The sequence below is a fragment of the Oxyura jamaicensis genome, chromosome 1, assembly GCF_011077185.1.
Source record: "Oxyura jamaicensis isolate SHBP4307 breed ruddy duck chromosome 1, BPBGC_Ojam_1.0, whole genome shotgun sequence".
In the NCBI taxonomy this organism is placed as follows: Eukaryota; Metazoa; Chordata; class Aves; order Anseriformes; family Anatidae; genus Oxyura; species Oxyura jamaicensis.
In genome coordinates, this window is record NC_048893.1 from 190,615,716 (window position 1) to 190,629,663 (window position 13,948).

Consider the following 13,948-nt stretch of genomic DNA (forward strand, 5'->3'; position numbering starts at 1 on the left):
AGTTAAATCCACTTCCATATAACTGAGCTGCTAAATTATTTTACACTATGTGTTGGAGAAAATTGTGATGAAAAACTGAGGGAAACTGCCTTAGGCATAAAGCAATTACTTTTTTTTTTTTTTTTTTTTTTTTTTTTTTGATTAGTGGCTTTAAAAGAGAAAGGTTTCAAGTGGCAAAATCTGTTCACCTAGGTGAATTATTATATGTCCCCCCGGAAATTAGAATAGAATTAACATTTTGAAAACTTAATAAAGTGTGCATAAAATTAGTGAATAAGAACATATTTTTGCAGTAAAACTGTTTATTCTAACAAAAAATAAATATACCATAATATTGCATGGTTTATAGCTGTACAAATATTTTAAATTGCAAAATAAAAATCTGAGTGGGTCCTGAAAGACTTTTTATGATTGAATTAAACCTTATCTTGCCCTAAATGTTGAGAGGTTGGTACAGTCTTCTATTATAGTTATGATCTGAGATAAAGAAACTAAATACAAGAACAAAGAACCAAGTGTAGAGAAAGATCCCTTTAGGGAACGTTTTTAAATTAAAGCTATACAAACTGGTGTCTTTCTAATAGAAAAGAATAAATAATGCATTGTTAGTTATTTATTAACCTTTATGTTTGGCTAAATCGTATTGTTAACCTCTGCTTGAACTTAACCAAACAAGGAAAAGGCATATGCTCGTAGGTTTCTGTACCAGGCCAAATTTAAGAACTAACTCTGAAATTTTCAAATGGGAAAAGCAAAACAAATCAAAGCAAACCATCAGTAAAAAGAAAGCAGTGCTGTCTGGCTTACTTCTTGTCTGAACTGGAGACTGCACCTGTATGGCTAAACATGCACTTCTAAAATGACTAGGTTAAATATAGGGAAAAAAAAAAGTAAAGGTTGATTAAAAAAAAAAAAATGCTTCTATAGCAGGTTAGCTTAAAACTGCTTTGCAGAATGCAAGAAAAGCTGCAACTTTTAAAAACTAAAATCAAAACAATTCAAATATTTTTGGTTCAGAAGTTGAAAACAGATTTAAACCCACATTATATGTAATGTTACTGTCCTTGAACAACAAAACCTCATGGGGACAAAAGATTTCAGTTGAGGCAACCTCCAGAAATAAGTTGGAAACTAAAAATAAAGAAGGTATCCTCATATAAATGCACTTAAAAGCACTTTAAATCACTTTTACTTTGTTCATGCAAATTTAGCTCACATATATTTATTGTGTTGTAGCATGCAACTTAATCATTTCACACATGAAGGCTGCTTATCATTCTCATTAAATATTTACATGCTTTCTTTTGCTTTTCTAGTGTACTTTGTAATGGAAGTGAATGTCACATTTTCTTCTAAAAATGTATAGAGTACTATGTATACAGACCTCAAAAACATTCAACACTTACTCATTCCTTTAGGGGTCAATAGTGGCAGGGAAATAAACCTGGAAATCCCAATCATTTGTTCTAAACTCTGAGAATATTATAGGATGATAAGGCAGCAAAAATGTTCATAGAGTGTACTATGCCTTTATTTTCTAGATTTATATATATTTTCTGTTATATAAATACAGTTTCTATATTGCCTGTTGCCTTGATTTTCTTATGTCCCTAATACAAAGAAGTCTAAACCCAGCCTGTCCACATACTTGGTACTCTGGTAGAGAGAATACCTCTGAGGAGTTAAAGAGGTCACTTATATGTCTTAAGACTTAGAACAGCTGTGTTAAGCCATTTCATTTCAGCAAAGCACTCAAAGAGAAAACATAAGCCTAAGAAACCTTTCATGAGGCAAATGAAAGAATAACATTGCAATAAGTATAATATTAAGAGGACCTGACAAGTGAATTTTCTGCCAACGGACTCTGTCAGAACTCCATTACACCAAAAAGCTGCCATATACATATTTGACATTTTCTGCAGAAGTGCTACTGTTCACAATTCCAATAAATGAATGAGAACGCTCTTCTGAAGACAAATGCTGTAAAAATGTTGCCTGTTCTGGAAACCCAGGCTCCTCTCCTCTCACACTATTTGCTAATTATGATAACTTTGATTTTGGTTTATTTACAGAAGTTCTTTGTGTGTTATTTGGAATAATGCTCTCTTTCACTTTTTTTATGAAGTAAAAGACACTGATGTTCATAAAGATACAAAGTTACCTCTCAAAGCCAGTGAGGTACTTAAACACCTTTACTGGTTTTGAGTTCACCACCTTTGGAATGGGAATGTCCATTAGAAAACTAGCAAACTGTTGTCTATGCATGCTTGGAACATACAATTCATGGAACTACATAACTCTGATTTCTCAGATGATTTGGGCCAAGCCAGAGGATTTTGGTTCCTCTGTTAGACAACAGATCCAGAATACTCCACTGAACCCACCAAAGAAGATATGGAGGTTTAGGATGACCACAGACTTCCTACTGACACCCTTGTCTTTGCTAGTTCTTAGATATTTTCTATTTCCTACCTGCATTTCTGCATTGCTTTTTTTTTTTTTTTAATTTATTTTTTATTTTATTTATAAGAACATGCGTCTACCTTCCCCTAAAAACCTGCTGAATGTGAAGCTGATATTCATATGCTTTTCTCTCCGCTATTTCAAAGCATAATTAAGTTGGCTGTTACAAGATCTGTGAGTTTCCTGGGTCCCAGTTGTTCTCTGCCTGTTCCTGTCCAAATTCTGAGAGTCTGGATTAATGCTTGGTTTCCCAGTTGGTGAGCCATACTTCCTTACGGAGATGTGCCAGTATCAGGCATTAACTGCACAGCAAAACTCAAGCTGCAAAGTCCTACAGAAGTGCTGCTGGAGATTGATAAGAGTTAATACTGTATAAAACTGAAAGAGGTACATTTGTGTTCCCCAGCCACCATGTGCCTACTAGGATAGAATAGAAACACTTGAAGAAAAATAGTTAAATTTTATTTTGCTTTCCACTTCACAAAAAGAGGTTTATCTCTTAAAACAAAACAAAACAAAATACTTCTCTGACATCTTCAAAGGGCAGAATTACTCCAGACAGAGATACTTTAATCTTGGTGAGAAAGCAAGAGATTGCCCAACTTCCCCTTGAGACATTGGTATATACTCTTTCTGACAAGACCAAGTTATCATAATATAAAATCCTGGCAGATCAGTATGCACAAACTTTTTTTATTTTCCATTCCCTTCCTGCAAGCAAACATTTTATTATTACCATAACCACAGTAAATAAGAGATCAGATACTGTTGTTTTTCCCTCTTTTCCTCCCCTTTAGCTGCATTTATGAACATTTTATTCTGTTCTAATAAAACAAGTCACTTTAAAAACAGCTCTGAAGAAATGGAGAAATAATCTAGTACGTAGCTGTATATATACTTCATATATACATCCATATATATATATGGATATATGGATATGAATATAAAAACAAAAATGGAAGCATGGTGATACGTATGGCAGTTCTTATGAAGAAGTACATGCTTGTAAAGGATGAACAGGTATATATTAGATGACAGTTCTCAATTTCCCTTTTTCTGTGCTTTGTGACCAATGTTGCATGTGTAACAATTGTTATGTTTTCACAAGCAAAGTCTTATTAACATATTAATGTACCTGTGAAACAAAATCTTTTATACTGAAAATGCTGTTTCAGCTTCAATTCTATATGATCTTCTGTTAAAGCAGGGCTTTGAATGGAGGCAAAGTGCTCTTCAAATAAATGAACATCCAGATTGTCAGATACAAAGTTTGTAATGTCATTTTCTACAGCACAGTCTTGGAATAAAATACTAATTTACTTTTTACTTTAAAAAAGACTACTCTGAGACATACATAACCAAAACAAGTCTGAGTATTAAAATAAGCAAAATAAGTTAGTCTGGAGATAAAATTCAATGTGATTAGTAACCCTTACAGCAAATGTGAAGTTGCTGTGGATTAGTGAAATGGTATGTTGCATTACTGGTTGAAAGCCAATAAAAGCTGAGGCTCCCTGATCTTGCTAAAAGAAAAACCAGTAAGGAAATCACTTGAGTTTGTCATAAAATTCAAGTGATCAACATAAGAGATGTTAACATTCACAGTTAAAAGTCAAAGATGACCAGACTTTTTTTGGTTTAAGGTGACCACAGAAACCTACTTCCAGTCTTTATATGGTCTCCTCAAAAACAAATCTGAATTCAATTCAAATCCCATTTGATTTTACCCTTAGAAATCTGTTTTCCCAATAACTAGCCCTGACCATTCTAATCTTTCTTGACTCCTGGGAGAGATTCCATAGTCTGGCAGTCCTTTTTTCCATGCTGGTCTCGTCTATGCCTCTGAAGAGTTAGAATGGTACAATACATTATGCAAAAGGAACCTTTGTTTAATTCATTCCAGTCATAATGCAAATGCACTTGAAAATGAACTCAGTTTTCCTGCAAGATACCTGACACATTTCCATTTCATAGGCACAGTCCAAACTCAGAAGCCCAGTAACACAAACAGCTAACAGGCTGCTCATTCACGCAAGGCAAAGTCCATACATATGTGTTTGCAGCATCTGCTGCTTTCACTCAGTGTAACATCACTTAAGAAATATTCTTCAGTATTTCCCAGATACCTACTTAGCCCTATACATAGCATATATAATCACACAGCCTATAATAGGATACAAAGTATTATTGTATTAGAGATAATACAAGACAAACCCTCTGACCTCTTAGTTTGGTTGCAGTTTTTAAGAAATGATACCTGTGTCCCTGCTTCAATAAATAGTGAAGTATTTTATGGCAAGGGGAACCACAGAAATAGCAATAATGAGTACTTCGATGGCTGCACAATATGCATTAAAACAAAAGGACAGCCAAAGTAAAATTCCTGTTTCAAATCAATCAGAAAAGGGATTTAAATTTGGATTTCACAGATACCACTTGAATAATCTAATTATGGTTATGTAAAGGAGGGAGGAGGAAAATACAATCTCCATATTGTAGTCTATAGCTATTTTGTCTGTAAATTCGCTCTTACTTCCAAGTATTTTGTTTTAAAAAATGAAACAATAGATATAAAATGTGAAGTCAATCACACAATTTAATTCAACCCTAATGTGTTTTTCTGGAAGAGCATAAAAGTATTGTACTGACCAAACCAGTTTCATATGGGCACCGAGTTGACAATGTGATGGAAAGAAAAAGACGAAAGTTATATGAATAATATTATTCCTTGACATAGTTGAGCCATTTAAATGGGAATTTTCATTATTCAGCTCCAGGCAGGTGCCAGAAATAGAAAATTTCAACACATAACATTTGGCAAAATGATATGCAATTGTGGGTAATGTCTTTTGGTCAAAAGCTGCATGCAGCTTTAGCTAAAGACTGTGCTCCCAGTTCCACCTTAAAGATTTAATTTATGCCTGCAATACAAACAGGAAAGAACTGTGCAAACAAAAACAAAAACAAAAACAAACAAAGAAACAGAAAAACCCTCTGATTGAGAATGAAATTAACAACATTAATTTCTTCCAAGTGGAGTTTTTTTCTGGGCATGCAGCAAATTATAATTTGATGTACTGACTCAGATGCAACTGTTGCACAAAATAAAATCTATTGCTCTCCAATAATTTTGGAGAATGGTAAAAGGGTCACTAAAAACCTTGGTTTACTGCTGAAACTATACAAATCTTTAAGGTTGGAAAACAGGGAACACACCAAATCTATGGGTAAGGTCTACATAGAACTTTATTGCCCTGTAGGAAAGAAAAGAATTTTAGGAATCTTTATAATCTGGCTAGGCCTGTAAAAACAGAAACAAAGAGAGGTTAAAGGACCTCAATGGATGGTTAGATTGCAAAGCATGTGCACGACTTTCCTTTCAGAAAGGCAAGTGCTGCTGAAATGACTTTGGACAACAGACAGCAACAAGACTACTCAAGACTATTCATGTCAGTAACATTAGTAAGAGTATTATAAATACTGCTTCACATCACAGAAAGTCACAGCACACATACACACCAGCCCAATCCAAGAATTAAGCTTCCAAACTCAGGCTTTAGAACAGTGACAAAAGCTTTCTTGACTATTTTTCTAATCAGAGTCCAAAGCATGAAATTTCAAGAAAGAAAGTCAAATGCTTCAGGTATAAATAGTTATAATTTTAAACTATTTAGCAGAGGGAAGAAGATGAGCAACCCCTAGTGGCAGCAGAAAAATATATTCTGGGAGAATCTTAACAGGACCAAAGCGTTTTCAAAAATAAAACATTAATATGTAAACACATTAATTTGTAAATTCCTATATTATATGCAGCATCTAAAGCTGATTATCATATATAAGAATGAACGTTAATCAAAAACCTTGACTGTACAAACTGTTCCTTCTGCCTCCTCAACCTTTTTGAAATTTACTCCAGTTGAGTGAGATCTTCTCTACTAGCCATCAGCTTCTCAAGATTCTCATGAATCCCCACCAGAAGAAAGCGGGTACAAAGACTGAGATGAATGTGCCTGGAAACATTAATATCAAAGAACTTCAAATATATCTGAAGCACACATCCTTCAAAAGTTATCCATAAGGATGTATTAAAAGGAAAATCCTTTTTTTTTTTTTTTTTTTTTTTTTTTTTTTTAGTGGAAAAGTTCTAGGACAAATCCTTGTCCATTGATGACCCCACACCTCTAGCCATTACCAGAGTAAAAGCAAGGGTGCTTCATTGTGTCAAGGTCATCTCAGACATCATGAGTCCCATAGTTAGTATTATAGAAACATGAGTAAGACCAAAATTATGTCCTTTTGTTTGCAAAAAAATGTAATATCAAAGAAAGACATTTCCAAAATCAAAGATAACACCAACTAACCTAAAATCAGACTTAAACGTGCAGTTTAAGGAAATCACTTTGGACCTCAGTTCTTCAGGATTTTCACTGTGTTTCTAAGGTGCCTTTTGAAACTGATTTGGGGTCCAAAAGTTAATCTAGACATGGAATTAAGATGTACTCTGGGCTTGTTATTAGAGCACTTGTATCTATTCCAAGGATGACAAAAAAGGACGTAGCATCTCAAGAGACTTGAAGTCAATGCCCAAGAAATCATCACACATTAGGGAAAACAAAAACAAACTCAACATTTAACCTACCATAATTATATTGCTATAGCATTTTGTGCTGAGCTGTAGCAATCAGCAAAGCAGAAACTTAAGTGCATTACTGGAAGCTGCCAGTTTAAGTTTGGAGCTAGCACAAGACTCCTGTGATAGACTAATGCCTAGTTACTCCAGAGCCAAGAATTCTAGCAGTCAAATCTTTGTTGCAGGGAAAGAAAGACAATATAACTGATGTCTTTGAGGCTTTTGAGAAAATATCCTTACAAACATTTTTAAAGATTTCTGATTTCTTATTGAAAATATGTATTGTCTAACTATCAATAATCTATTAGTAAGGCATAGTGCAGTGTGTCTAGGTGTTGTCTCATTGATAAGGTGTGCTTAACAGGCTTTCATTTTTTATCATATTCAAGAATTTTTCTATTATATTTAAAAAGCATCATTTAATGAATCACATGAAAATATCATACCTCCGAGTTGCTGAGATGCTGTTTTTCTAGGAGCTGCTGCATTTCTTTCAGATTTCTCTGGAACAAAAGTTGGTTACTGTCCATGCTGGTTGTAGTGCTCTCCTGCATTGTGTTATTGTAGCCAACCATTGCTGAAATCTGCTCCTGACGGGAATAACCGTTTCTAGATGCTGATGAGGATGAAGTGTCATCTGTGGCTCTTGATGCAAGCAAATAACTTATTATTTTGGCTTACTTCTATGCGTCAATGATACACTTTCAAACATGTTCCTTTCCAAAAGTATACATCACCAATAAATGCCTGGCATGTGAAGGAAAGCTAAACTCCACGTAACTACAGGTGGTGCTATTTGTACTGTCTAGCATTGTATCTCTCCAACACTTTCCATTTTAAACCTTCTCTTCTGTTATTTATAAATTGTCAGAGTTTTCTGATTGGGTTGTTGGGTGACTGCCTCAGGCTGGATTATTCCAGAAAATGTCAGCCAACAGTTTGGTAATTTACAGGACGGGAACGTGGATTTTTTTTTTTTTTTTTTTTAAGAAGGAAAATGGCCTTTATTTTTTCCATAAGGCTGGCTTACATAGAGGATGACTATATATTGCTTCTGTCAGATATTCCCTTACTTCAGACAGCACGAAGGCCTTGTTGTTTCTAGATGTTGCTTCTAGTGATGACCTGTAATGTCAGTATTGTGTGACATTAAAGAATTTGTTTTCTACCTGAAAAAAAAAATCTTCAGAGTTGCTACTGTAGCTGTGCACTGTGGTCAAGGTGAACCCAAATGAAGACTGAGGAAATCACAGGTTTACACAGGTTAAGAATTATTAGGTTTTTACACAGGTTAAGAATCTAACCATGGGGCTGGCAGACACCCAGGAATTAAAGAAGCCAGGAAGCATGGGAAGCCAAATGACAAGAAAAATGAGCAATCAGAGAATGGAAGGCAGGGAGTCTGTAACAAGATATGTTCAAGAATAAAGAGACCTGGAACTAGGCTGGGCAAGATCACTAGGAATAGGAACCAACATGTGAAAGCAAGAAGTGAGAAATAGGTAGATATTAAGGATGACAAAAACAAGAAAAAAGTGGCCTCAACCAATAAGAAAGGTATTAAAAGGGCAAAAAAAAACAACCAACCAACCAACCAAACAAAAAAACAAACAACCAAGCAAAAAACCACCAAGTCCCTAAACCCACCAACTCGCAGGCTAACCAAGCTCTAGCCTTTTGGAAGTATCTGTTACCAGGCTGCCAGCTGTGCTTGACTGCTTGACTTGGTTGCTTGACTGCTTAGGTAGAATTCTCTAGTGATGGACACTGATCCTATCTGTTGGCTCCAACCTGGTTCAAGGGCCATAAATACCCTTAGCCTGGCATACCCAAAGGGGCACATCGGATATTCGCTGTACTCCGCAATGATTACAAATGGTGATGAAAGGAGAACAGAACTCGGAAACAGATTATCAGCATAAAGTTTCAGTGAAGTAATTTGTAAAACAAATATACCTTTACTATAAAGGAGAGATACAGCCTTTATTTTAGCAGGTTGATCAGGTCCAAGATATGAAATATTTTGTCTCAGAAAACCCTGAATTTTGAATAGCAAACCAAAGCGTACTGTCCATTCAATGTGCAGATGTTTTCCAATGCTCCCAGGATGCATTTCCTATGTATAGTTCATAAGCAGCATCAATGTAACACTGTAAATATTGCTAACGTGTGTGAAGGTCTTTAGCTACATTTGTGGCAATAAAATAAACATGAAAATCATAATTCCATCTCTCTCTCTCTCTTAAATTGGAATCTAGCCTGGCATCCACCACTCACAATTTACCCTTCTCCATTATCAGTGAATGTGATGGTTCATTTTAGATATGGCCAACATGCTGTCTAGGAACTTACAAAAAGACAGAACTATTTAACTACTTCATGCCACAAAAAGCTATCTACCTTAACATTCCTACTGAGCAAAGATGAACACTGCAGAGTCACTCCATACTATACACATCCTTACACTTAGTACAAAACATGCATTGCTTCTATCTGGAGATGGTTACCATATGTCTAATACATGTACAGAAACTCAGTAATCCCTTTCCTTCATTTCTTTCCATTTCTTGAGCTTTGAAGTTCCTTCTACAGAGCCTCTATCTTTTCCATACTCTTTTTGTATCTAAAATTATACTCTCTATTGAAATTAATCTATTTTCTTTTTAGCTCATCTATGTCAAAGGGATATATAGTCTAGTGAGACCTTTTCTGTATCTATTATAATATTCATAATTTTAGGACAAAGGAGAATGGAAACTTTAATCTCATCAAGAATATCATTATTTTGATATTTTTGAGAAGATTTTTCAGAACTCTCCCAAAAGGTTGTCTTAATTGCACTGACCCAGTCAGAGATACACGTGTTTGGCAACGTCTGAAAAGGAATTTCTTATTTCTGATGAGACAGCTGATAGCAAAAAAGGGAGAACAACTTCTCAAATTTAGGTTTAGAATTCGGAAAACTGCATTCTGTATTCTTTTGAATGGAAGATATCCTTGTCAACCAAAAACCTGTACCTATTGTCTTTCAAAGACTTTGTCGTTGTGGACCATGACTGATATGCATGTGGACACAAATCTTCTATTTTTCTTTTCTTTTTTTTTTTTTTTTGGTAAAGTTTCTTGATATTTATTTGAATGTTCAGATCATTTACATTTATAAAAATTTGTACACTCCAGCTTTTTTCAGGGAATATTTTTGATTTGTCATATTTTTTAGTTTCTGTCCTCAAACTGAACATAATCAAATACAACTCCCAGGGAAGTGGTCATGGTACTGAGCCCGCCTTTTGGAGTTCAAGAATAGTTTGGACAACACTATCAGACATACAGTTTAATTTTTTGGTAGCCCTGTGTGGAGCCAGGAGTTGGACTCCATGACGGTGGGTCCCTTCCAACTTGGGATATTCTTGGGATATTCTTGATGCAGCCATATTTGTCTTTAATGCTTAATACAATATTCATTTTTTTCTTTAGAAGAGGACTGTTGATGAATTCTATGCATTCTGTTGCTGAGGGAGGGTAAATTATAATGATGATATATGTATATTTATATATACGTATTGGTTTAAATGCTTACAGAATTGTAAGAATAGACAGAAATATAGAAAGAGATCTACTACCTCATCTGAGTAAGTTTTTTGGTGTCCCACAATTTTGGGGACTGTCAGACATATTTAAAGGTTTACATCTCACAACTGGTGAATGGTTACTTTCTCAAAAAGCTTTTCTGTATCAAAACTTGCTTTGCTTTACTGTTTTGGAAGAAATCTATTTGACCTCTAAGAGAATGTTGCACAATTTTTGGAACCGAGTCTGAATACACAGAAATGCTACTTTTGTGACCCACACAGGGAGAGAACTATGGCTCCCAGTCAAAAAGTAACATAAACTGCCCAGTGCTAACATTTTCTGCAGCAGACTAAAATAATTTGTGCTGCATAGCATTTGTTCAGTTTAAGTCGCAGTGCTTACAGTGGGTAAAGTGTTATGTGAGATGCAGACAAAAAATACTTACTATATTTTCTGTCACAAGGAAGAAAGATAAATTCTGCTAGCATTAGAATAAGCAAAGGTTTATTTCATAATAATTTGCACCCTATAAAGAAATCTTTATGGCAATAACTTAATTCTTTTTTTTTGCTATTTCTGTACCCACAGTGTCTACATCCTCCTTCACCCACCTCATATGGCTACTAACCAAGTCTCCCAGTTACCAGCTGGAGAAGAGTCAGCACATTCTGTGGCAGGTTCCAAGATATGCATGTGCTGTCTTACCAGTACTGACTGGTTTGTGACCTGCTAATCAAAATAGGTCAATGTGGACACAACTTTAAAGTGTTTTTCATGCTGGGGTCACTTTGAATAATTTCTTCCTTGTATAGTTTCCATTTTCAAAATCAGAGAAGTAAAATTATATTTGAGATTCTCTAGCTCTCTCTTGTATTTGCTTACTAAGGGATGAGTGATTGTAAAGAAATATCATAGAATGGTTTGGGTTGGAAGGGACCTTAAAGATCATCTAATTCCAACCCCCTGCCATGGGCAGGGACACCTCCCACCAGACCAGGTTGCTCAAAGCTCCATCCAAACCCCTCCAGGGTTGGAGCATCCACAACTTTTCTGTGTAGCCTGTTCCATACAAACAAATAAACTTAATTTGTATAAGAAATCAAGTTGCAGAAATGAAAATCAAGGAAAGAACGCACTACAGTTCTTACAAGATAGTGAATTTTAAAATGATGCATTATAATATAGTGACAGCAATGTAATCTTGTAAGAAATCAAGCAAAGAGTGAGTGGTTTGAAGATGTTTTGAGAGAGAACTGTGAGCCCTTGAAGCACAAGAAGTTTGTAGAAAGTTGGGAGATAAAGAAAGAAGTGATGGTAGTAGGGGGAAGACACAGAGTTGCTGTCCTAAGACAATCCTATGAGTGAAATGAGACAAAGGAATAGGTGCTTCTGTAGTGTTCAGAAACATCTACATGTTTTTACCATAATTTCAATTTGTATGTGGCAGATAGTTTTTTCTTTTTGTTGTTGTTGTTCTTTAATAGCTGCAATCCACACTGGACACAAACATTATCTCTATTCTGAACATCTATACAATTTACAGCACATGCAAAATAATTATAATGACAGTAATAACAACAGCAGCAACCAGAAAAATAAAACACTGAACTGAGTGATTGAAGAAATGTGTGGTTGGAAAGGTGATAATCAGGAAAGAGTATCAAATAGAGCAGATAAACAATACATGTAGAAATGTTCTGTGATAAGGCAGTGCATCTTAAAGAAAGTGCTTGGGTAGGTGAAGAGTATGGAATTCAACTTATATGTGATATAAGAAGAAATTACAGGGGAAATTGTTATCAAGATGCTCAAGATACATGTAAAGGATGAGAAATTGAAAGGAAAAACAGCTGGAAAGAAGATAAGATCATGGGATGAATATGGAAGCTACACTATCCCTGACTGTCAAAAGATAAAAATGTGGATGCGAATAAGAAAGTATCTTGACAGAGTACTTTATACTTCATAGAGTAGCAGATGGCTTGGTAACCATGGCAGTCTGAGTCAGGCATAACTGAACGGGGACCAGGTTCACCCTGACTATTCCCAGAATTCCCCTGAAAGGAAAAGGTTTGTATCATCTCCTCTGCTGTTGTACCTGCTGGATGCAAACAACTTAATAATGTTTCATAATATTTTCATTGGAACATTTCACAGACGTGCTTTCTTTGCCACAGAAAGATGGCCTGCAATTTCTGAGGGAGTAATCATCTGCTGTTTATTGAATACACCAAGTAATTTACTTCTTTTGATCATCAGAATAAACAAAAATGCTTACCTGAAGGTGGTTTTGTTTCTGCTGGGCAAGTACAATCCTGATGTTAAAACTGATCCTTTAATTTGTTCAAGAGCTTCTTCTAGCTGAAAATCTGCTTTTGTCTGGACTAGAGCTATCAGTGTAAAAAAAAAAAAAAAAAAAAAAAAAAAACACACAACGGAAAAAATATTTTAAAATTGGAATATTTTACCATGCATGTTTTGGTTAAGATTCTTAAGTTTGGAGAGCCTAAATCCAGACTTCTACAAAAATAATAATAATAATAATAATAATAAAAGTGGTTTAGCATTGTTAGGCATGCTGGAACATCTCAAGTTCCTCTGAAACAAAACCCAGTCTATTAAAGTGTTTATTGCAATACATTTAGTCAACAGTTTTTCTATTTGTTTTTCGACTGCACTGTTGAAAAAGTGGGTGGTTAAAAAAACCAGCACTAACTTTGTTTTCACATGGTGATTATTATGTCCATGCACTAAGCCAAAGTTATGACTTGCAGGTGTTTTATAAAGGCCAAATTGTGACTTAGAAATTGAATCAGTGGAGAAAGAAAGAGTCCAGACAGGCACAAGGTGTTGCTTACAAATAAGCAAACGTAGGATAGAAAGTGGCAGAGGCAGAATTGCTATTAAGGAAAACCAAGAAAAAAGTTAAGATTCATTATCGTTGCTATATAGTCTGGGCTGTCAGTAGGGCTACGAAGAAGCCCTAAAACAGTACCCTTCTATTTTGTTATTTTAATCTGACATTTGATCTTGAAGTCAGAGACATTACCTCACAGCTGGCGCAATTGCAGTTGGAAGAGTAAATCTGTTGAAGAATTTCTAAGTAATATACCACATCTTCAGAGTTTCAACACTGGAAAGTTGACTGGAAGTCAGACTTGGCTGAAGCTGTTAAGAACTTCTGCCAATCTGCCCCGATTCCAACTCAGAAAGCAGGAACTGCGTTGCTGCGATCATTACTTCCCAGCAGTGAAAAAAAAAAAAAAAGCTGACTAATTCAGC

The 13,948-nt window shown here is 35.3% G+C and overlaps 1 protein-coding gene across 8 annotated transcripts in view; it reads right to left on the reverse strand.

The window, feature by feature from the left end:
• CEP126 (centrosomal protein 126) overlaps positions 1 to 13,948 on the reverse strand; it is a 39,887-nt gene that overhangs the window by 15,147 nt on the left and 10,792 nt on the right. For all 8 annotated transcript variants that reach the window (XM_035328109.1, XM_035328075.1, XM_035328085.1 and 5 more), the window contains exons 4-5: positions 12,945 to 13,050; positions 7,540 to 7,738 (exon numbers count right to left, since the gene is read on the reverse strand). In XM_035328109.1, the coding sequence (XP_035184000.1) occupies positions 7,540 to 7,738; positions 12,945 to 13,050 (305 nt within the window). The remainder of the gene's footprint in view (positions 1 to 7,539; positions 7,739 to 12,944; positions 13,051 to 13,948) is intronic.